This window comes from Psittacula echo (genome assembly GCF_963264785.1).
Source record: "Psittacula echo genome assembly, chromosome: 1".
Lineage (NCBI taxonomy): Eukaryota > Metazoa > Chordata > Aves > Psittaciformes > Psittacidae > Psittacula > Psittacula echo.
In genome coordinates this window covers 86,531,272-86,552,957 of record NC_137735.1, presented here as the reverse complement: position 1 = coordinate 86,552,957, position 21,686 = coordinate 86,531,272, and the positions used below count along the sequence as shown (strand labels likewise).

The following is a 21,686-nucleotide window of genomic DNA, read 5'->3' as shown; positions in this document are numbered from 1 at the left end:
CACCTTCAGGCTTTCTCTGCTTCCTAAGTCTCCACAGATAAACCCTGAACTTTTCCGCAGAGGAGAGTGCTGCCACAACCAGCAGCCCCTCTGCAGAAACCACTGCTGAAAAAGGCTTCAGCTACCCTGTACACTTACTAGCTGAGCCCCAGCCACCCCTGCTCAAGGAGCTGAATCACGGCAGGATCAGGCACACAGACACTTTTTCCTATGCCGCTGCTATTCCTGGCAGCACAAGGTCAGGGAGGCAGCTGCCCTCGAGGTCTTGCACAAGCCTGGCCATCACCAGGCTATTCCTGACCTCCATCACTCACCCTGCCTGTGACGGGACACCACCAAGCACCACTCCACCCAAGGGCAGCACGGGGCAGAGGTGTTCCCTGCCCGCCGAGCACACACACCACGAAACAAGCATTTATTATACCATGCTTTTAATACAAACTTAAAAAAATCTGGAACAATAGAAACTGTACAGATTTGATCAACCTTTTTTTTTTTTTGTGTGGTTTTTTTTTCTGTTTTGTTGTTTTTAACTAAATCTCTAGACACACCAATGTCCCCTTCCAAAATATTGCACAACATTCTGAATACAAAACTCTGATTGTATTCCTCCTTCTAAAGAAAAGAATAAAAATAAAATAAAGAGAAAAAGAAAACCCAAAAGACAGCAACCCCCTGGGTGTCCCCTCGCAGCAGCCCCCTTCTGGGAACAGAACCCCAAAAGCAGAGCACACACAGAAACCCTCTGCTCAGACACAGACAGGCTTCTGGCCTCTTCCACTCCTCCTCTCCCACAAGGCAACTGTGGATTCACTCCTCGGCGAGGGGCGGGAGGGAGAGGAGGGAGGCTGCGGGAGCGGGGAGAAAGGAATCTTCACCACTTCTTTTTTTTTTTAAAGTTTTTTTCCTGAAAAAATATTTTTTTTTCTCTCCTCTTTTTAAGAAAAAATCTTGAAAAGAAAAAAATTACAGTTTTTTTTCTTACGTTAGAAATATACATATATTATATATACCTCTGACATTTTACAAATGTAGCAAATTATTCAATACAAACAGACAGCAACAGAAAAAAAAAAAAGGAACACAAACCCATAAAAAATAAAAGTTAAAAAAAAAAAAAACAAACAAACAAATTTTTTTTCTCTCTTCTCTTCCTAAGAAACCAGGGAAATTAGTGCAGGTTTTTAAAAAATAAACTCGAAGCTGAACGCCTACATCCAAGACTAGAAAAGACCCGAAAAGGCCGTTAAGTTTCCATCGCTGCCTGACGCTGGAGGAACACTTCTGAAGCACGCTTTTTTCCTTTTAAGATACAAAGAGGTTGGTCCCTCCTCTTCTTCCTCCTTCCACTCACTCATACCACTGTGTTTTCAAGCAGGTAGAATACGTGTGGCAGGGCAAAGCAGCATCAAAGCTTCACACACATAAGCAGGTGGACAGAGCAGGGGGGTTATCCCAACCTTTCCCTCCTCCTGTCCTGGAGGAGAGCACGCTGTCCGGATGCGGGGACAGCGGGAGGATGGGGTAGCAGTGGTGATGTCCATCGGGGGGGGGTGTCAAAAAACACAAGGAAACAAAAGTGAAACCCAACTGCTTGGCCATTCCTCAGCAACGTGTCTTGGTGTGGAAGCCCCCAGAGGCTGGTTTTGGGGTAGCCACCCTCCCTGCTCACCCACGTGTTGATCATAGCTCCATGGCAAGCGGCCTGCTCGGAAAGAGAGGCAGGGACCATGCCTCCTCCAGTACCCAGTGAGGGGCAGGGTACTGGGAACTGTCCCTGCAGAGCTCTGGGCAGTGGAAGTCTCCCTGGGGCTCACTGGCAGCATTAACTACAAGAGGGCTGGAGCGCCTTCGTCTCAGCTCAAGGGGAGGGAGCAGAAGCCCAAGTTCAAGCCCACCTGCCCTGAAACAGGGATGTCTTGAAAGAGCACACAGGTTTGACAAATACAGGAGAAGTGGGCTTCAGTGCGTGCTCCAGAGACATCACTGAAAGAAAACCAAACCTCAAGTTTGGGAGGCAGCAAAAAAAAGCAGCTTATTTTTCTTTTAAAGTGAGAACTTCAAAAACTGAAGTCTCATCATCTCCATCTCTCTCCTCTCTGCACACTTCCATACTCCCACAACAGCCTCCAAGGCGGCCTTCTTCCCACCTAGAGAGCCTCCACCCTGCCGGCGAAAGCAGCAGCCCTCCTTCAGCTTCCTGTGAAGGTGGCTATTGGAGTCCCTGACACAGACACAACCTAGCTGTAAAGCCACTGTGGCTCAACTGCAGCACATCACCCTGGGGAAAGCTGCAGGAGCATCCCTGGATCCTGGCCCCATGGCAGGGAGGCATCGTACACTGACCCAGCAGGATGACTGCTCACCTTCGAAGCATTTGGCTCCGCTCTGCTCTAAGCCTGCTGCCATTTGCACTGACCTGATCTGGCCGCAATGATGAGTTTGGGCTAGGTGCTTCCCCTTCATGCTGGATCAGCTGCCCCTTCCCACTTCTCCAGAGGAGGGGGGGAGGGGATTTAGTCAGGTGGGTACCTCACTGAAAGCATAAACCCTTATGCCACCACTCAAGAGAGCAGCTTCGACAACATAGCCCTTCTTCTTCCTCTAAAGTTGTGATGCCTTGCTAAGGAAAAAGGAAGAAATCCCCTCTTTGCAACAAGATGATGAATTCACAGCAGGGAATCAGAACTCAGACCCAGCCGAGACTGCCTGGCCAGCCCTGGGGGTCACAGCAAGGCCCTCTCACTCAGAAGGGGACAGTAACAGCCACTCAGTTCAAGGCTGTCCTCCTGCAGCCACAGCTGGAAGCGCAGGTGAGGAAGGGAGCAGGAAGAAGCCATTTCACAGTTAACGCTCTGCCCTCCCTGCTACATGTCGGGAGGTGGTCAAGGAGAAGAGTTAGTGCTTTGCAGCACACAGAGCAGCTGACGCCAGCCTGGGCTGAGCAACAAACAGCACAATGGTCTACGCCCATGGGCACAGTAGATGCTCTCCGTCTACACGCAGATCCGTAACAGAACAAGCAAGCTCACCCACCCATTTCTGGCTAGCATGCAACAGGAGCGTGTGTATCTCCACTGACTCATCCTCTCCCCGTCCCTTCTCCAGCCTCCAGCAAGGTGGTACAAGGAAGAACATCCCTACACCCGGGTGGAAGGATCCTGTGTCCAGAGCTGGGGGGACGGTGCAGGGAATCAGCAGTATCGTGACCTATGGTTGCACCAGTCCTGGGCTGGAGGAAGGGGAAACATGAACCAAAAAAAACCCAAGGCTCATTTAAGGAGTAAAAAAGTGAGTAGGAAAAAAGCACAGGGACTGAGTTAAAAAACAAGTCAGTGCTTCAGGAGCGTTGCCAGCACAGCGCAACAACACTGGGCTCTCTCTTTTCCCAAGAAGCTATATTTATAAGATTTGAATATTTTCTGTATATTTCTATTTTTCTTTTTCTCTCCCTCTTGTTTGTTTTGTTCTCGTTTCTCCCCCCCTCCCTCCCTGCCCCAAAATACTCTCTTTCCTTGTGTTCAGTTGGCCAAGACGACAGGCTGGAATGACTGGCTGGGATACTGCATGGCATTCAGGTTGTAGCTGAGTCCTTCCACGAAGGGAGACTTCTCCAAGAAGAGGCTGTTGCTGCTGCCACCGAAGACCTGAGCCATATCAAAGGTACCACCTGTGCCAGTGTTGAACTGCGGTGCCGGCGGGATGCTGCTGGCCTGGCTCTCACTGGCAACGCCATCGAAGAAGAGGCTGCTGGCTGCCGGTGACCCGCCGCTGTACACGAACTCCTTGGCGTTGGGGGAGAGCTGTGACTGCGGGGCTTGGCTCCCGGCGCTGCCGACGAAGTTCAGAGAGTGCATAGACAGGGAGAGGCCCTTGTGCTTCAGCAGGTTGGTGGTGGGAGACCTGACCATCCTCGGCTGCTGCCCAGCCCCTGCTCCGCCACCCCCTCCTCCGGCTCCTCCGCCCTTCTTCATCTTGGTGGAGCCGAACTTTGTGGCAGCAAAGGTGGCAGTGGTGAAAGTGATGGGCTGGGCAGAGCGAGGAATGAAGGTGGGGCTGGGCGACTGGCCGAAGGAGGGGGACGGAGAGTTGGACAGAGAGTTGTCCTGGCTGCCGATGGGGACAAATACCTGGGCGTCAGGGTTGAAGCTGCTCTTGATTTCCTTGTCCAGCTCCATGGCGTTGCAGCCCTCAGTGTCATCCAGGTAAAGGACCTTAACAGAGCCCTTCTCACCTATCTGGTAGGAAACTTCAAAAGGATCGATCCAGACGCTCAGCTCTTCCGGCACGTTGGCACGTACATCCTCCACAGCCAGCCCGCTCCGCTTGGCTGCCAGCTCCACCACCGGATCCACTGTCTCCCCGATGTGAATGCAGCGATAGCCAGATCCCTTCAGAGGCTTCTCTGGGTACCAGTGACCCTCATATTTCTTCTTCAGCAGGCGCTCTAGCTCCTCACCAAACAGGTCTGCCCGCCTCCGAGGAAGCTTGTTGTACAGGTATGAGATGATGAAGTTAAGAGCAACTTTGATCTCCAGATGCATACTCCCTTCGCAGCAAGCAAGTCAGGGCAGTGTATTAAAAGAAACAAAGCGACACACACATAGACAAGATCTGGCTCCAAACAGACCTAGGGAAAGAGAGAAAACGACAGATGAAGATGGGAGAACACAACAACTCATCTCCTGTCGAAATGAACAGCTGCACTTTGTCATTAACAAAAGCAGAACGAGCAGTTTGCAAAAACACTGAAGAGCAGTGATGCTCTCCAGGAGATTCACCCCAAATCTACTGGCCCTCCAAAGAGAGAGATGCTGCTAGGGAGGAGTCTCCCTGCTCCTGTACAGGAGAAATAAGGGTGTAGCTACACAGGTACACACATCATACTCACCTCACTGCCAAATCCCACTGCTGAAACCCAGCAGGCCAACTGCCTGCCCTCGCAGAGCTATTTCAGCACATCTAACGCACCTCTCCCTGCCCTGGCACCCAGCTGCTTCCAGCACGGCTCCCCTGCACCAGCCTTTCCGGAACACAAGCACATCACCCCAGCAGCCTCGTGACTCGCTCAGTGGTTTGTGCAGAGACCCCCACTTGAGCTCAGGGCAGCAGGACCAGCCTCTCCTCCAGGAGGCCGGGTGGTCGTGCCGGGTGCTGGCACGGAACGGATGAGACGGAGCGAGGGAGGGTGCTGAGGCACCAGCTGCCAGCCCGTGTTTACTATCCCCCTGACTGACAGGCACAGATCTTATGAAGTGTACCCAGTGGAGGCTCTCTGCCTAGATACAAGACTAAAATCCCAATTTAATTCAGTTGCGGGAGGGAAAGAGTGGGACAGGAAACGTGCATGGGGTCACAAAACACGCATACCACCCGCCTCTCTGACACAGTTCACATCGCTTATCCCTGCGCAGAGGGTAGCTAAGCTCTGCCAGGATGAGGTACCTGCTTAATAAAAATTGAAATTGCTTGCCAAAGACTGAAGTAATCCTCCTTCCCTCCTCGTGAAGAAGTCTCTGAAATAGAGAGAGCCCACAAAAGCCCAATGCAAAACCACAACACTCAACTCTTCCATTATACACAGATTTGCAAACAGTGTCTGCCTGGGTACAAAATAAAAGCCCTGGGTAGGTCAGCACCATGCGCTGTCACCCATCCCAAGAAAACAAATCCCACAGATATTTTAAGAGGAAGCACACTTCCAGCAGCTCCACACCTCTCCAGGGGGAAGCAGAATATCCAGTTTTTAATTGGCAGCTTAGTCAGAGGCCACTCTGTCTCTTCAGCTGCCCTCACCTTGCTCAGACAGACATGTCGTATTCAACCATCTTCCTAAAATGGGCTTCAGGGATGCTCTCATGAAGCTCCCAAGCCAATGTTTACACCATGTGCCAATTATTTGGAGGTGGGGATGGAGTACAAACATACAGTGTCAGCATTCCCCGGAGAAGCTGGGAATCCCAGCAGCACAACAAGGTATCCAGGCTGGCCTAAGTCAGGAGTAAGAATAAACTGACCAGACTCGTTTCGCTTGGTCTAGTTTAGTGGACAAGAAGCATTCGATGGAGTTTAAAGCAACCCTCAAGTATTTTGAGGCTTTATTACAAAAAACCAAGGGGTGTGGATTCTGTGCTTTTTCTGCACTAGTCTGAGTTCAGAGAGGTTTGGCTTTAGGATGATGGTGACCAGAAACAGATACCACACCTCAAGTCTGCCAGCAAGGAGGTCAGTTCTGGAAGGAATCCCCTCTGGGTTTGACTCAGCAACATGTAAAAACACAAGAAAAGGGATGAAAAAGACAGAAAGAAGTCTTGCCTTTTAAACCTGCTTTAAGCAATTATTGTAGTGTGTCAACTTTTGGTAGGTCACTGACACCTGACCAAGTTCTACTAAGAACAGATGCACACGAAAGAAATAAGCAACCGGAGTGTTTCACGGAACAGCAAGGAGAAGCCATTTTCAGAACAGTCTCAGCACAGAGACAGAGCCTTTTCCAGAGAGAACAGCACAAAGCAAACCCCCAGCAGAGCACATGTAAATGTTATAACAAGAGTTCATACAGCCCACACTACCTCAAGAGGGGATTACATGGAGCCTTCTCAAGCCTTTGGCTTTGAGGCACCTGAGGGAGAGGACACTTTGGAATCTCAGCAAAGTAAGCAGGAAGAGAACAGCCAGTTTGTACATCTTTTAATCTTGTGTGGTAAATTCTATTCCAGATCCAAAAATCTATTAAGAAATCAGAAATTACAGACTGGGAAAGGAGCAAAGGCCAAAATTTATTACCACCCTATTTGCAACATGAATGCCCCTATATGCTCTGAGGAGCCCACATCCCCATCAAGGTTCTTCAGAAGACAGCGAGGAGACACAATTATAAATCACTGCCTCCCTTTTCTCTTCTCTTTAAGAGGTACTCCCCCCTTCCTAAAGTGGGAATACTCCGTACTTTAACTATGAAAAACATGAGTTGATTAGCCTAATAATACCAACAGCTGCCAAGATAGCTGCATATAGCTGATACTCGCAGCAGAAGGCTTGAAGATTCAGAGATTCCACTGACTCTTCAGGTTGCTGACAGTCAGATGTCCTCCACCAGGCCCCCCACAATCCCTTGCTACTGTATTAAAATGTGATAACATAGTAATAAAATAATTAAAACTAGACGATGCTGCATGGCTCCAAGACATGAAACAACTCAACATCAATTGTAGAAGATAATATGACAAATCTCCCATAAGGAGACGCTTGCCCACGCTGCCAGCATTGCCAAAGCAAAGGCTGATGGTGCCATGGGCAGAACGTCGAGGTGCAGGCAGGGAACAAAGGGCCGTTACTCTGTTCTGCACAAGGAACACGCTCGGAGCCCCTGTTTTTCAGCACACCGACGTGCTGGAGGGCAGAGGCCCGATGACCACTTGCATCAGAGGACAACAAACACGGGCACCATGCCCTCTCCTGCTCCCTATGCAAACACGGCAGGTGACCTTGCGAGTATCCCTCCAAGCTCCTGAGCACGCCTGGCCCTCGGGAACCGGCTCCTGCTGCCACCTCACCCCACCAGCCCCGCTCCAGTGACTGTACAAGGCGGCTGCCACCACGACCTGTGCTCCCACAGCCAGTCGGCCGGAACAAGGGACCCCTTCCCAACCTCGCCCCCCATACTCCCTCACGGACGGCAGAGGGGCTCCTCACACTCGAGGCGAGCCGCCCGCAGCCGGCCGACCGCTGCCCGGCAGAGCGGCCATTCCCAGTGAGCCGGCCGGACAGCGCTCATCCCCTTCCCCACCACCAACACCCCCGCGGTGCAGGCTGAGACTTGTAGTCCTCGCCCCCCTCCCCGCCCCGCGACCTACTTCTCTCCGGACTACAACTCCCGTGGCGCCCCGCGGCCAGCCCGGCCCGGCGCTCCGCTCGCCGGGGCAGCACACAAAATTTTCCACGGCACATGCGCGCTGGCGGCCGGCCCCGGCGCTGCCCACGGCGGGGAACACGCCCCGCGGCCCGGCACCGCCGGGCAGCCGCCCCCTCTTCCCTTCCCCTCCCTCTCGGCGGGGATGAGGATTGGGGGGGGAGGGAGGCGCGTCCCCGCCCCACGGCTGCGGGACAGAGACCGGGAGGCCACAAGCCCCGCGTCCCCCCACCCGGCTGCGTGTCCCCGTCCCCCCGGTGGGTCGCAAACACGGTCCCCCATAAGCGCGCTTCGACGGAACGGGGAATGCTCCCACCCGAGGGCGAGCGCCTGGCCCCACGGACCCAGCGGGGCACTGAGGGGCCCCCGGGGTCGGCGGGACCAGGGGGTGCAGCCCAGCCCAGCCCTAGCAGAGTCTTTGTTGTCTCTGGGCTTCCCCCTCACCATCCCCCCCAAGAAGAGCCCGCGGGGGCTGGATCCGCCATGCGGGAAGGGAGACACCCCGGCGATATCCCGCTTTACCCCGGCAGCCCAGGGTGTCTGCCGCCGCCCTTGGGCCCAGCCTGTCCTTCTCGGTGCTAAGTCGCCCGCGCCGTCCCCTCATCAGACAGAACAAAATGGTGAACTAGGGCATCGCAAAGCGCCGCCGACCCGATGACTTTAACCCCCCCACCCCACCCTTCAATCCCCATTAATCCCCCCAGGGACCGGCAGCCGCACGGTACCTCCACGGCCGGATAAATTACACCCACCCCCAATGCAAGGCTCATCGCCCCCTCAGACCGAGCCCACAAAGAGGATAGTGGCTGGGGGAGACCCGTCCCGAGAAAGGGGTGGGGAGAGAGGGAAGGAAGCTCCGCCAGCCCCACTTACTTCGTCCTCGGCTCCAGGGCCGGCGACTGTCGGGGCCGTGGGCGCTGCCGGCGGAGCCCGGGCGCTGTGTGCGGGTCTCTGCCCCGTCCCGTCCCCTCCCTCGCCTTCTCCCCAGCGGTACGGTTCCTCCGCGGGGCGGGACCGGGGGCTGCGGTGGGGGCCGGCGGTAGTGTGGAACGCCCGGGGTGGGGTGCGGGTGCCGCCGCCTCTCCTCGTCTGCCGCCGCCCGCCGGCCCGGAGACGCCCGCACCCTAGCCTCAAGTGAGCCAACTCACGGCAAACTTTCACCCTTAGCAACCCCGCGCAGGGATCCGCGCTCCCGCCCAGCGTGATGCGGCGGCGGAGGGCGGGCCGGGACTACTTCCCCCTCCCCTCGCGGCGCGCAGAGCCTTGGGGACGGGATAGGGACGCGAGGGAGTTGCGTTCCCCTGTTCGCTCAGCGCTGCCGGCACAGGGGGACGGAAGGGTCAAGGGCTTTAGTGGTGGATGAGGGTTGACCTCAGGACTTCCCCAAGCGGCCTAGCCTGGGGGTGGGGTGGGGGGTGGGAGGACACGGGGAGGTGATGGAGCGGGAGCGGGGAGGGAAGGGACCGACCGGCGTTTTCCTCGGGTGCTTGGCAGCGAGGTCGGACACACTGGTGCTGACAGGCCGCCCGGGTGAGGGGGGCCCTGAGGAAATGCGGCTCCCAAAGGGACAAGTTTGCTCTCTACACAGCCCTAGCCAAGAGTTCAAGCACTCCTGCGCTGGAACCCCCGAGCCTCGCTAGCGGTGCAGGCGGTAGAGCGCCGACGCGAGGAAAACCGGCAACTCCAGCTCCATTCCCCACGGCCTCCCCCTCGGGACCCCCGGCCCCGTGACACGGTGGGAGGGAAAGTGCTGCCGGGCCATCTCCTTAGGGGACAATGGGGCACGACCCAGCAGGTGCCGCCCAAGTCACCGCAGGGAGGGCAGCAGCAAGCACAGCCGACCCCACGGCCCCGCTCTCCCCACCCCTCGGCACACAACCCGCGCACTACTTGTCGCCGCACACCCGTGCGCTTCCGCCTTCAGCGGAGTAGGCCGGCCCGTCCGTAGCGGAGCCGGGGGACCCGCAAGGTGCGCCCGCGGCGGCCGTACTAAAAATAACTGCGGCGTGTTAGCAACAGCCTTCCCATTGGCTGGCCGGACCCGGCGGCGCCTTCGGATTGGTGAACTGCCTCAGCCAGTGAGCCAAAGGGGGTGTGCGCGAGGTAGGCGGTGCCAGGCGCGGCGCGGCGACTGCCGGGAACTGTAGTCGCGGAGGACGCCGTGGCCTGACCGGTCTCCGTTGTCCCCGTCCCGCACCGCGGGGTGCTCGGGGCTCCATCAGGCCGCGGCCAGCAGAGCCGCTGTGGCTGGTGCACGGCGGGCGCTGCGTGCTGCTCTGTGGAAGGACGGCCACAGGGACGACTACCCCCGGGGCTGCCCCGGTCAGGGTGGATGATGGGCACCTGCACCCCGCGGCTGAGCCCCGGCCTCCCCGCTGGGAAGCGGGTCACTCGCCTGTCTCTTTATTTTAGGACCCAAGGCCACCGGGTTGGGCAGACATCACTTGCAAAAGGCCCTCTGGCTGTCCACATGTGAGGTGGCTTTTGATCCGACTGAGGCTCCAAAGAAGCCGGAGGGACACCAGGGACAGCGCTTCCAGGCTCTCCTGCCACATGTTTGGCATCGTCTTTGGAGCTGACACAGGCAGACCAAGGATGGAGAGTCAGCCTTGGTGACTAGAGAGCTACAACAGTCCCAGGGGCAGCAATGCAGTGTTCTGGTTGTCTTGGTTCTGAAGAATTCCAGAGGAAAATCCTATCATGAGTCCCATTGCAGCTTGGAATTGTAGCTTCTCAGTAATAGTTACATTTGAGTGTTTAATTTGTTGCTCATTTTCAAAAGGGACAAAGATCACAGCTCCTTCCTGAGTTGCTCTGTGACCCTCTGGTTAAGTAATTCTACACAGCAACTGCCTCCCCAGTGCAAAAATACAAAGTTCCTCTCTTGCCCCATTTCCGCACAGATCCTCCACATCTTTCCAGGCTTGGTTTGTCCTTTCTTTCTCCTTCCTTCCCTCTCTCAGGAACCTTTTACTTCAAGGACTGCTTTTGAAGCTGATCAACATCATGCATTAAGAATCTCAGACTGGTTTGCGTTGTAAGGGACCTTAAAGCTCATTCAGTTCCAAACCCCTGCCATGGGCAGGGACACCTTCCACTAGAGCAGGTTGCTCCAAGCCCCTGTGTCCAACCTGGCCTTGAACACTGCCAGGGATGGGGCAGGCACAGCTTCTCTGGGCAACCTGTGCCAATGCCTCACCATCCTCACACGGAAGAAGAACTCCCTAATATCTCATCTAAATCTCCCCTCTGGCAGGTTAAAGCCATTCCCCCTTGTCCACTCACTACATGCCCTTCATGCCCCAAGTCCGTCTCCAAGAAATCTGTTAACACTCTCCTTCCCAGTGCTGCAGGAGCTGTCCTTGCTCGTTTTCCCACTAAGCCAAGAAAAAAAAAGAATTTCAAAAACTTGAAATTCAGGGTTGTTTTTTTCTGCAAAAGAAGGGGGAGAAAGAGAAGAGGAAAATTTATGAGAGTTATTAGGAGCAGCCTTGTTTCCATCATCACTCCTAGTTTCAAAAGGAATTTAGTTACAAAAGAACACTATTTTTTTGTTCTTAATTCTCCCTTGCTTTGCTGGAAACAAAATGAAGCTGTCAGCCAGAGATGAGGAAATTAAAATGACTGCGCTATTTTTAGCATCATTAAGGGAAAAAAAAAAAAAAGGGCAATTACATTTCTAAAATTCTATTGTCATTTTAATAAGATGTTACCAAGAGGGTGGCACACATTAGGGCTCTTTAAAATGCCTGTGCCTTGACCAGGCTCCTGTCATTACCTGGTACACATGCAGGCAGAGGAATTCTGTCACCGGACCAGCTCACGCATTCCTGGCCATTTGGCTGTTACGTCAAAGCAAAGCTCCTGGATCATGTGTGCTGTGTGGGGAGGGAGGGAGGGAGGGAACTGCCGGGATGGAGCTCTTTAATGCCCAGGAAGGGCAGTTGGGTTATTGTCGGGTGTAATTAAGTACTGTCGTACCCTAAATCCTCTTTACAGTCAATTCACGTGACGACCTCAAGGAAATGAAAAACTCTTTCCTGCTATTGAACCAGGCAAACAACATCTCCAGCTGAAGCCTGTAATGAGAAAATAACAGCTCCCGTGCAGGTAAGGCTTCAGGAGGATTTTGTCCTGCTCACAGGCAGACTCCAGGCCTTTGCCTACCTTCAGGGTGACACCTGGGACTCAAAGACTTTGTCAAGACAAGGTCTAGGTGATTGAAAGGTGTGTTACAGAGCTATTTGCTGAGCTCAGTTGTAGCTGCGTCTGATAGCTGGCCTGAAGATGCACCTAACAGGGAACATCTACATTGCAGAATGCAGTGATGCTCTGTTAGTACTGGTAACAGAGAGGCCAATTAATAGGCCAAGAGGTTCCATGTCATTGTTCCCCCAGTGTAAATATGCAAAATAAAGGGATTTTTTTACTTACTACATAGCAAACTTTTGATTAAAAAAAAAAAGAAGCTATAACCCTACCTAGAAAAGTTAACAGCAGGAAGAGACCTTTAGCTCCATGCAGTTAGGAACTGCAAGCAGCACCACGGGTGTTCAGCTGCCGTAGGGACACAGCCCTGTGTCCCTCCCACCCTCCCCTGCCCATGGCAGCCAGGGAGCCCCTGAATTGGGTGGCTTAGGACTCCAAGGGCTGATGTAGCCCTCCCAGAGCTTGGCAGGTACACAGTAGCAGCACACCTCTCGTCTCATTTCCAAACCCTGCAAGGAAGCTTGCCCTTTAAGCATGTGCTCTGGTCACCAGTACTGCCAGGAAATCTCCTTCTACTGGTCAAGTACTTTAAAATCTGTTTAGGTAAAAAAATACCACATTTTTCTAGGGGCCCTGCCTGGGTTTTATTTGCTGGTGAACAGAAATCATTACCATGCAAGCAAGGCTGAGTTCTTCTGTGTTACCCAACTGTATCCATTACCCTTGTCTGAATTAGCAGCTTCAGGGCAATGTCCCGTCCATGCTCTTGAAAGTACCAGAAAGGCAGCGGCACTGACCTGATCCAGCCCCAGAAGCATTTGGCGTTCTCCCCAGAGCTGTCTGAGCAAACAAGGCAAAGGGGAAGAACCCTATCCCTCCCTTTCTCCACCTGCCCAGTGACTCAGAACAACTAGAAATGGCAGCTTAACTTTCAGGGCTGCCAGAATGCAGCCCGATATATCCAGGCGCCAGAGCGAGAGCACCCAAAGTGCCAAGAAAGTAAGTACAGCTCAGCCATTTTTGGGGGTGGGGGAAAAGATGGGGACACTTGTATCTCTATAGCAACCCCTGCCAGGCTGATGCTGCTGAATGATCGGGAACAAGGGCTGCTCTAAAACTGGATCTTCTAGGGGTCCCTGTCCCAGGGGCAGTAATTCCGAGACAAAAGAAATAATTCAACCTTCTTTTCTTCTCTACTTTCACTGAACAACTTTTGTTACCTTAGAAAGTTCAGGGAAAGAAAAAACTATATAAAAACTTCTGCATTCATAGAGTGATAACTTGGGTGGCCTGAGTGAGAGCAAGTGATAAACTCTGGTTGAAGTGATAATGTTCCAGGTACAAAAAAATCTGCATATCATGCCTTTCTGTTAAAGAAATACAGAATTTAACATGGCTGATAATGGCCCTGACATGGGCTTCCCAGTCAGGAACAAGAGGCAGCTGCTTGGTCAGGTTGAACTGCTTTGAGAGAGAGAGTTTTCTGGAACCAAAGAACCAGTTTGCTCTGAACATCTTGGCAAATGGCATCTGTGTCAGTAAAAATTAACTGGAGATTGTGTAAGGGAACCATGGTGTAGGGAAGAGCACACAGAGATACTCTCAGTACTGCAAATACCTTTGAAGGGAAACCTGAGAGAATTAATAGCTGGGGCAGAGGGAACAGGGAGGAGCAGGTGTGATAGGTGTAGGACCAGTCATAGCTAGAGCTAACTGCAACAGGAAGAAATGACTTTTAAAGGAAGGATGATCACAACCTATCTCCTTGTTTTCACTCCTACCCAAAACACCCAAATGGCTTAAATGCCTCTTCTACCTGTTCCAGCCACGAGGAATTAGAGGAATTGGAACTAGCCTCGGGAACAACTGAAATCGTGGAGGGAGTACAGAACACGCTCTGCCCCCCAAGATTGCACAAAGAGAATCCCGTTACTGTACCACAGGCTTTGCTCAGACTGTGAAGGCTTTAACAGCCACAGAGCACGCTGACCTTGGGCCTTGATTTAAACATCTGAGGAGTGCGCACACTAGTAGGGAAGTCAGTTCCTTTTCTGCATAAAGGCACCAGTTCCCAGGTCTCTGCTGAGCCAACAGACTGCTTTTAGCCTGTACTGGTATTTGACAAACAAGCAGCCTCTGGTTTCCAGCACACACAGCCTACAACACAATAGTTGGTTTCCAGTTACAGCAGGGAAGGCTTTAACTTATTCACAAGAACAGTATAGCAAGTCAAATAGCTTAGTTAGGTTTTAGAAAGGGATTGGATGTTTGCATGGTGAAACAACATCCACAGCCGTATTAGCTCGGATAAGGGTTACAAGCTCAGCGATCCTCACGCTACGCGACAAAATGATCAGTGGTCAGGATCACAGGCAGACAAAAGCAATAGCCATTCCCTGAAGCTCCTTGCAGCAACATCACGTGGCCATAAGCAGACACTGTCAGAAACCAGATAACCCATTGTGCAGTTGTAGCTGGGTTAATCCTGCGTGTCCCTGAAAGCTCCAGATAGGCTAAGCACAGAATGAACTGGAGAGAAATCCTTGTTATACAAAAAATAAAACCAAAAAGAAGACGCTTTATTGGTATGCATCCTACAAAAATGGTTACAAGAAAGAGCCTTGGATTAATCTGTCAAAGCAAACATGGAACAGCTGTGCTCTCCCTAGGAAAGCACCAGCCACAAGCAAGTTCCTTTCAAAACAGGACAGCATGGAAATATACTGGAGGAGGGTGAGCAGACACATGGGCTTGATGCCCTGTTGTTCAGAACTGACGCATGGTGCAATTTCAAACAATTGAGAGGAGACCTGGTAAGAACAACCGCAAGATGTTTCCCCACGCCACAAATGGCAATTGTTTTTTACTGAGCTGGTCTTCATGTGTAAATACTTGCCCACCAAGATTTTTATAGCAGAGCTTCTGGAAAGGCAAGAGATAGTAATCCTCATTTGCTCTTTCTGATAGTCAGTTCTGATCAAATTCCAGTCCCCACTCAGTCTGTTATTTCTCCAGCCCCAAGTATACCACTGAATTTGTACTGCTTTATAGAAAAATAATCAACAGGTTTTCAATACTTGTGAAGTCCAGAGATGTTCCAAGACCCTCTTGCCAACCTGACATGAAATGTAGCCATGTAGAGATAGGATCACCTCTTCTTGAAGCCATACTTTTTCCTTTCATAGAAGAGATCTGTCTTGGAACTGCCCAGGTTGACAATCTTAGGGCAACCATCTCTCTGTAAGAAGAAAAGGGGATGCACATTAGGAGATGGGTAAACACAACAACATCATCACTTACGTAGTTCTAGTAGGTTCTCAGTTCCCACACTCCTCACTCTATCCTCAACACACATTTTGAATACCTGTGCAGACAAACTGCTCTTCAAATCTGGTTACTACCAGCAAGAGAGTAGTGGAACAGAGAAGAGGATGGACACCTTTTTAACAGTAGTTTAGGACATTATACTTCTCCATCTCCAGGGTGAAGATGGAAAACAGCTCTTATAACATCAGCAGTTTAATGCTCAGTGCCTCAAGACTGTATTCTTCCTAAATGAGAATATGTAGGATTTATAGAGCCCAGAGGAATAACCTTTCCCCTCCTTAGGCAAAAGGAATCTTGTTGCTTTAGATGTGACCAAACCATTCTCATGATTAGGGACCCCTCTCAGCTGTGACAGGAGAGATGAATCTCAGATTTCCTGCATCCTGGATTGATTACTTCAGAGGCTGTATGGTCATCTTAGGAGAGGACAACTATTCACAGCAGCTACACAGAATTATGCTCTTGTACCTGAATCTCAGTGGACTATGGGAGAAAATGCACACGAAAAGCAAGAAGGAAAGTGGGAGATACCTGCCTCAGAGGTGTGTCTGCAAAGACAAATTGCAGATGCACCTCTTGGTGTACCAGGGAACATTTGTCCGTGGGCCACGTGAACCCAGCATCTACTTAACACTTGGGAGCAAAATGCTGTGGCTGGCAAAAGCAGCTGTGGGGGGGCCCAGCAGACAGAGGAACATGTGTCCTTGACTGTTGTGTAAGCCTGAGTGCATTAGATTTAGAAAGCCTTTGGGCAGATGTCAGATGCTATAGAAACTGCACCCAAGCTGCCCCACCAATCTCCTGTGCAGGAGATGCAACCCAGTGGGGAGGGTCTGCACAGTAGAAATAACAGGAGGGGGGAAATCATCCCTCCCCCATACATTTGCCACAAACCATCTCCAGCTACTGTCTGCTTATGTGATTTTGAACCTCAAGAGTAGGACTCTTCCAAGCCTTACCTCCCACAACCCAGGGAGTCTGTGACAATCTTGACAGTATTATTGCAGGGCTCTGTTCATTCTTCCACCTCCTCCTAAGGAGGCAGCACATGAACATGCTTCTGTCCGCAAGAAAACAACTCACAGCTGTCCTTGGTAACAAGGCAGGATTTCAGCCCTTACCCACAGATTGAAGTGGGGTGAAACAATACCCAATTCCTCCCTCCACCAGAACAAATGAACCAAGAGTAAACAGGCCCTTTGCCTGGTGCCTAACAGAATTCCACCTCCTCCCTCCATTTTAGTATTTGCTTTCTTGCTTCACTATCTTTTCCAGTCTTTCTCTGAGGATGATGGAAGTGTTATGACTGAAACCTTGGAGGGTTAGAGCTTCAGGTATAGGGCTCTGTCCATCTGCTTTTCTTATTCACATCAGCACCAGCTACCATAACTGATGGCAGCACACTTAACTTTACTCATTCTGGGCACCCTACACCTGTGCCAGCACTTTTCAATCCTGCAAGCCAATCATGTCCAATCAGTTTCAGATCTGCAACTTCACATCTGTAATAATCCCTAACATTTGAGTTTGGTGGTATAGAGCAACTGCCTTCACCCACAGCAGCCTTCACCCAGCTGTCACAAATTCTTCAGTTCTGACCTCATTCTCCTGCTCCTCCACCTCTACATTTTCTACAATCCTCCCTTGCAGAGCAGCTGGCTATTTCACACCTGAACCAGACACAGTAAGCTACAAGTGAGCTTAGGTTATGAAAAATCCTTGTTTGGAATCAATATGAATTGGATTTTGGAATAAAATCAAGCCTATTTTACTTGTGACTTGTTAAGCCAGGTGCCTTGGTTCCAAAGGCACGTGAACAAAACTACTCTTCCTCACAGCATTTCTGAAGTAGGAGGCGGCACCACTATCAGAGTCTTTATATCCTTATTTTGATACTAAGAAATATTATGGTCCTGTCGGATCCAATGACTAAACTCAAATGAGCACCTACCCCTGTCCTGAATTTAGCTGCAGGCCTCTAGAGAAAAGGTAGGTACTGCAGAGAATTAAATCAGCAACTCACTCAGCTGAGCATGTTCCTGTAACAGTCTGAACCATTCTCTCAGCATGTCCTCCAGTCATAAAGGCATGCTGGAAATGGCATTTGCGAAGAACCAAAAGCCAAACAACCTTTAACAGATACTCTCACAGCTATCAGGCCCATATTCTGGGGATATTGCAAATGTTCTTACTCTTCCTTAAAGTCTTTCTACCACTTCATTCGTCGTTCTTCACGTCCTGCACTCGTGTTTGATATTAATAAATACTTTAAAGGGGGTAAAGAGCAGCCTCATTTAACATGCAGAGTAATGCATGTTAAATGTCTCAGCACAAGAAGATTACAAAAAGATTATAGCACTGACAATAGAAATAAGGGATCATCACACCAAAAAATGTTAGCAAAAAAAGAGATGTCTTAAATATAGGCCATCCAAAAAAAGGAATAAAGTGCAGACACTAGACACTAAGGTCTATCTTTATGATGTTATCCAAAAGGAAACACAGGTGGCAATTCCATAGGCCTTATGATACTGTACGTGCCCTTGGTCAGTGGCTGATAATGGACTTCCAGTGAGGAGCTGCTCCTACCAGTGTGTTTGCAGTGTCTGGAGTATCTCTGACCCTGATAAAACCTAAGCTGGAAGATCTGGTAACACAACAACTTAAAGTGGTGACAAGCAGTGTGTGGAGGAAGCGAGCCTTGAGTGTGCAGTGCAAAGCAGTCAAAGACCCTTTGGGATGAAGAGAATTCCAATACCTCAAAATGCTTTGCAAAGGGGGAACTACCAACAGGGGAAGAAAGGTAGGAAGTAATGAAAACCAGTGACAATTTTGGTAGTGGAACCCAAGCACCCCATGTCCAACACTAATTTCCGTAGCTCCAAGACCCTTAATGAAAGCATGGCTACTAAATAAAGACATAGCCGATTCAACAGGAGACAGGATGCCAACGTACATCTTTTTCCTGGATGGTGCACTCCTTGCAGTAGTAGGCATCCGACACTCCTGGTCCTCCGCAGATCACACAGCGCCCTTGGTAGGAGCCGTAGTTACACTCGTCACATATGCGCACCAGGGTGCAGGGCCGCACGTAGGAGTCACAGATCACACATTTGCCATCACCTGCAAATACAGCAGAGCCACTGGTTATCGAACAATCTGACCTTTTCTCCGCACTCTCAAAGAGGAAAAGCTTCCAAGTCAAAGAACTTGCCTCTATGCTCAAAGACAATGCAATTGAACTGCATGAGTTTATCCTGCACAGGGTGCAACTTTGTATTTGCACTCAGAGTTAGGAGGAACAAGGGCCAGTAGCCTGTAATATGTGAGGGTTTCATTTATTCATTCATGCATTCACAATCAGAGAAGGAACTCAAAGTCACTTCTGTGATTAGCCAAAATCTGCTTGGATTATTTTTACTCTAGAACTTTTCCTGAGTTTTTCACTTGTGAAGAAAGCAAAAAGCTGGACTGACAGGACTAATGCCCTTACCTACACAGCAGCAGCAGTGTAAGCTTCTCCCACAGTGCCACATCAACAAAAGTCTGGGGTTACTATCCTCAATGAGGTAAGAGATTGTACTCACAGTCCCTTTAATCCTTCATCTGTGAGAAGGCCAAAGAAAGGGCAAACTGGCATAAACAGCCATTTCACAAAAGTAGCTCTTGCTTTCTCACAAGGAATCAACGGAAATTCAAGTACTCATGTCATACATATGCCATTGACAGTCTCTGCTGTGCTGGACCTTATCCAAAACACTGACCCAGGGATGAAAGGCTTCATATCCTATTACCAGTTCCCAAGGCATCTAATCCCGACTCCCACAAACAGCTCGTCTAACCTGCTCGTACATCTCCAGCACGACAGCCCTTAACTGCTACCAATGGGAACCTGTTACACTGCCAAGGGCTTCTGTAAACAATTTTGTTGCTTCAGACTGTGCTTCTTTCCACTTTGCTTATTTCCATACTATTTTCTAATCGCAAACTATTTGTCTTATTTGCTCTGTTTCCCTACAAGGATCTAATGACAGATCATATTCTATTCGGTAGGGGTTTTCTGCTCTAACTCCAGATGTTGTGTGCCCTCCCTCCCCCCCCCCACTTTTTTTTATACTAGATGCTGAAGGGAACCTTTCCCCAGGTGCCAGATTCCAAACATGCAACCTTTTCCCCCTGCTTTGAAATGATGAGGCTGATCATTTTGTATTACATATTACAAGAAACCAATCAAGAAGTCACCGCAGCCACAGCTACTGCAAACCCTGTCAGCATATTCTCTAGAACAGTATGCATTTGCCTGACAATCTATTTGAGAGGGTAACTTTGTAATTATTCATTTATTTACACTTGCAATTTACACTTGCAATTCACAAGTAACTGTTCTGATCTCAGAGAGTGACATCAAGTCCATGGTTAAAGCAAAAATGGAACCCAATTCCCAATTCTAAATTGGATGTTTTAACCACACCATGTTCTCAAGCAACTCTATGTAGAAGCTATACTTACATTTTTCACAAAGTCTTCCAATTGCTGTAAGAAAAAACAAGAAAAAGAATTATTTGAGGCAGAAGCAGGAAAAAACATAAGTAACTACAACCCTGAATGTCAAATTTGTCAGATAATTATCTTCTGCAGTGAGCAGTCTTGAAAAGAAAAAATTAAACCACGGAAACGGTTTGAGCACAAATACAAACATATTTAAGATAAAACAATATATATATCCTCCTGAAGATACTTACCAAGATCAAAGATCATTGTAAATGAATAATGACAGCCATTGACAGTAAGAAAATCTACATTCATTATTCCATTTCAAACACAGCCAATGTACTTGACTGAAGGAAATCCTATAAGTGAATCTTGGCATAGCTTTTATACTGCTTTTAATGATGAAGAAAGGAGTTAACCAAGTGTTAATTTGATTTAAGGCAGCCCAAATACCTTTCTCATTTCAGAACAGGAAGGTAGTTACATTTGTCTTAGATGCCCTGTCACTTGTATAGGAACCTGACAACAATAATGATAGCCATTTTAAGAAATGTCATAAATATCAAGTTCTAACAACCAGATCTACACATTCACAAATAATAAACAGTGATTCAGTTAAGTCTCAGGGTCAAGGGATTCATCAGAGCAAATTCTGACAAGAAAAAAAGTTCATTATCTGTAAACAGGTATAACAAGTGCAAGTAAAGCTCAGGGGAGACCTTAGAGCAGCTTCCAGTGCCTAAAGGGACTGCAAGAAAGCTGGAGAGGGACTTTTTACAAGGGCATGTAGGGACTGGGGTAATGGCTTTAACCTGACAGGGAGGAGATTTAGATTTGATGTTAGGCACAAATTCTTCCCTGAGAGGGTGGTGAGGCGCTGGCACAGGCTGCCCAGAGAAGCTGTAGCTGCCCCATCCCTGGCAGTGTTCAAGGCCAGGTAGAATGGGGTTTGGAGCAACCTGGTCTAGTGGAAGGTGTCCCTGCTCATGGCAAGGGGTTGGAACAGGATGAGCTCTAGGGTCTGTTCCAACTCAAACTGTTCTGTGATTCTGTAATCTGGAATACAATATTATCTTGCAGACAGAAAGATGCTCCCAGAACTAAAGCCTTCAGCTCCTTTCCTTGGCTCCACTGGTATGGCCAACACAACAGCCATGAAATACATCAAAACCACGTCTTTCTGCGTACAGCGCCAGCCTCACTTGCCTTTACCCTATCCGAGGAACAGAAGCCTGCGGTTCCCCAAGCCCTGAAGCCACTCAGCTCCACTGAGGGAGAGGCGGGACCCCCGGAGCAGCGGACCCCGAGAGCAGCAGCCTCCTTACAGCACCCCCAATCCCACTGCGGCGGAAAACCGCACAAAACACGGCAAAACACCAAAATAAAAGTGAAATAAAACAGCGGAGGGGGAGGGGCGCCCTCCCCGCCAGGCCTAACGGCCGCTAACGGCACACACACGCGTGCGCGCCTCCCTGGGCCCCGAAGGAGCAGCGGGTGTGAGGTGCGGTGCGCTGTGAGCCCGCCGGGACTCACCGACGCCGGCCTGCTTGCGGCAGAAGATCAGGTCCGGGTGGTGCTTGGCCATGGCGAGCCGTCACCTGCCTGTCGCCGCCGCGCGCGATCACCGTCGACCCGCGCTCAATCCCCCCGCGGTCTTGGCTGGGGTGAGCACAGCGACTGAAAAGGCGCGGCCCACGAGAGAGAAAGCCGGGGAGCGATGGCGCGGAGGGATGTTGAGAAAATCCTC

At 50.4% G+C, this 21,686-nt stretch overlaps 2 protein-coding genes across 3 annotated transcripts; both read right to left on the bottom strand.

The window, feature by feature from the left end:
- Window positions 1–420: 420 nt before the first annotated feature.
- Window positions 421–9,862, bottom strand: TOB2 (transducer of ERBB2, 2). 2 transcript variants are annotated; one of them, XM_080628848.1, is made up of 2 exons: window positions 8,786–9,862; window positions 421–4,630 (listed from the first exon to the last, which is right to left on the bottom strand). In XM_080628848.1, exon 2 carries the CDS (start codon window positions 4,542–4,544, stop codon window positions 3,522–3,524), a length of 1,023 nt encoding a protein of 340 aa, XP_080484974.1. In that variant the 5' UTR covers window positions 4,545–4,630; window positions 8,786–9,862; the 3' UTR covers window positions 421–3,521. The 2 variants fall into 2 exon arrangements, with proteins under 2 accessions (XP_080484974.1, XP_080484975.1); XM_080628849.1 differs by lacking the exon at window positions 8,786–9,862 and adding an exon at window positions 4,892–5,015.
- Window positions 9,863–14,670: 4,808 nt separating this feature from the next.
- On the bottom strand, window positions 14,671–21,596 carry PHF5A (PHD finger protein 5A). Its single transcript, XM_080631020.1, has 4 exons — window positions 21,473–21,596; window positions 19,958–19,981; window positions 18,405–18,571; window positions 14,671–15,359 (listed from the first exon to the last, which is right to left on the bottom strand). The coding sequence occupies exons 1-4, from the start codon at window positions 21,522–21,524 to the stop codon at window positions 15,270–15,272; spliced, it is 333 nt and encodes a 110-aa protein (XP_080487146.1). The 5' UTR covers window positions 21,525–21,596; the 3' UTR covers window positions 14,671–15,269.
- Window positions 21,597–21,686: the final 90 nt, after the last annotated feature.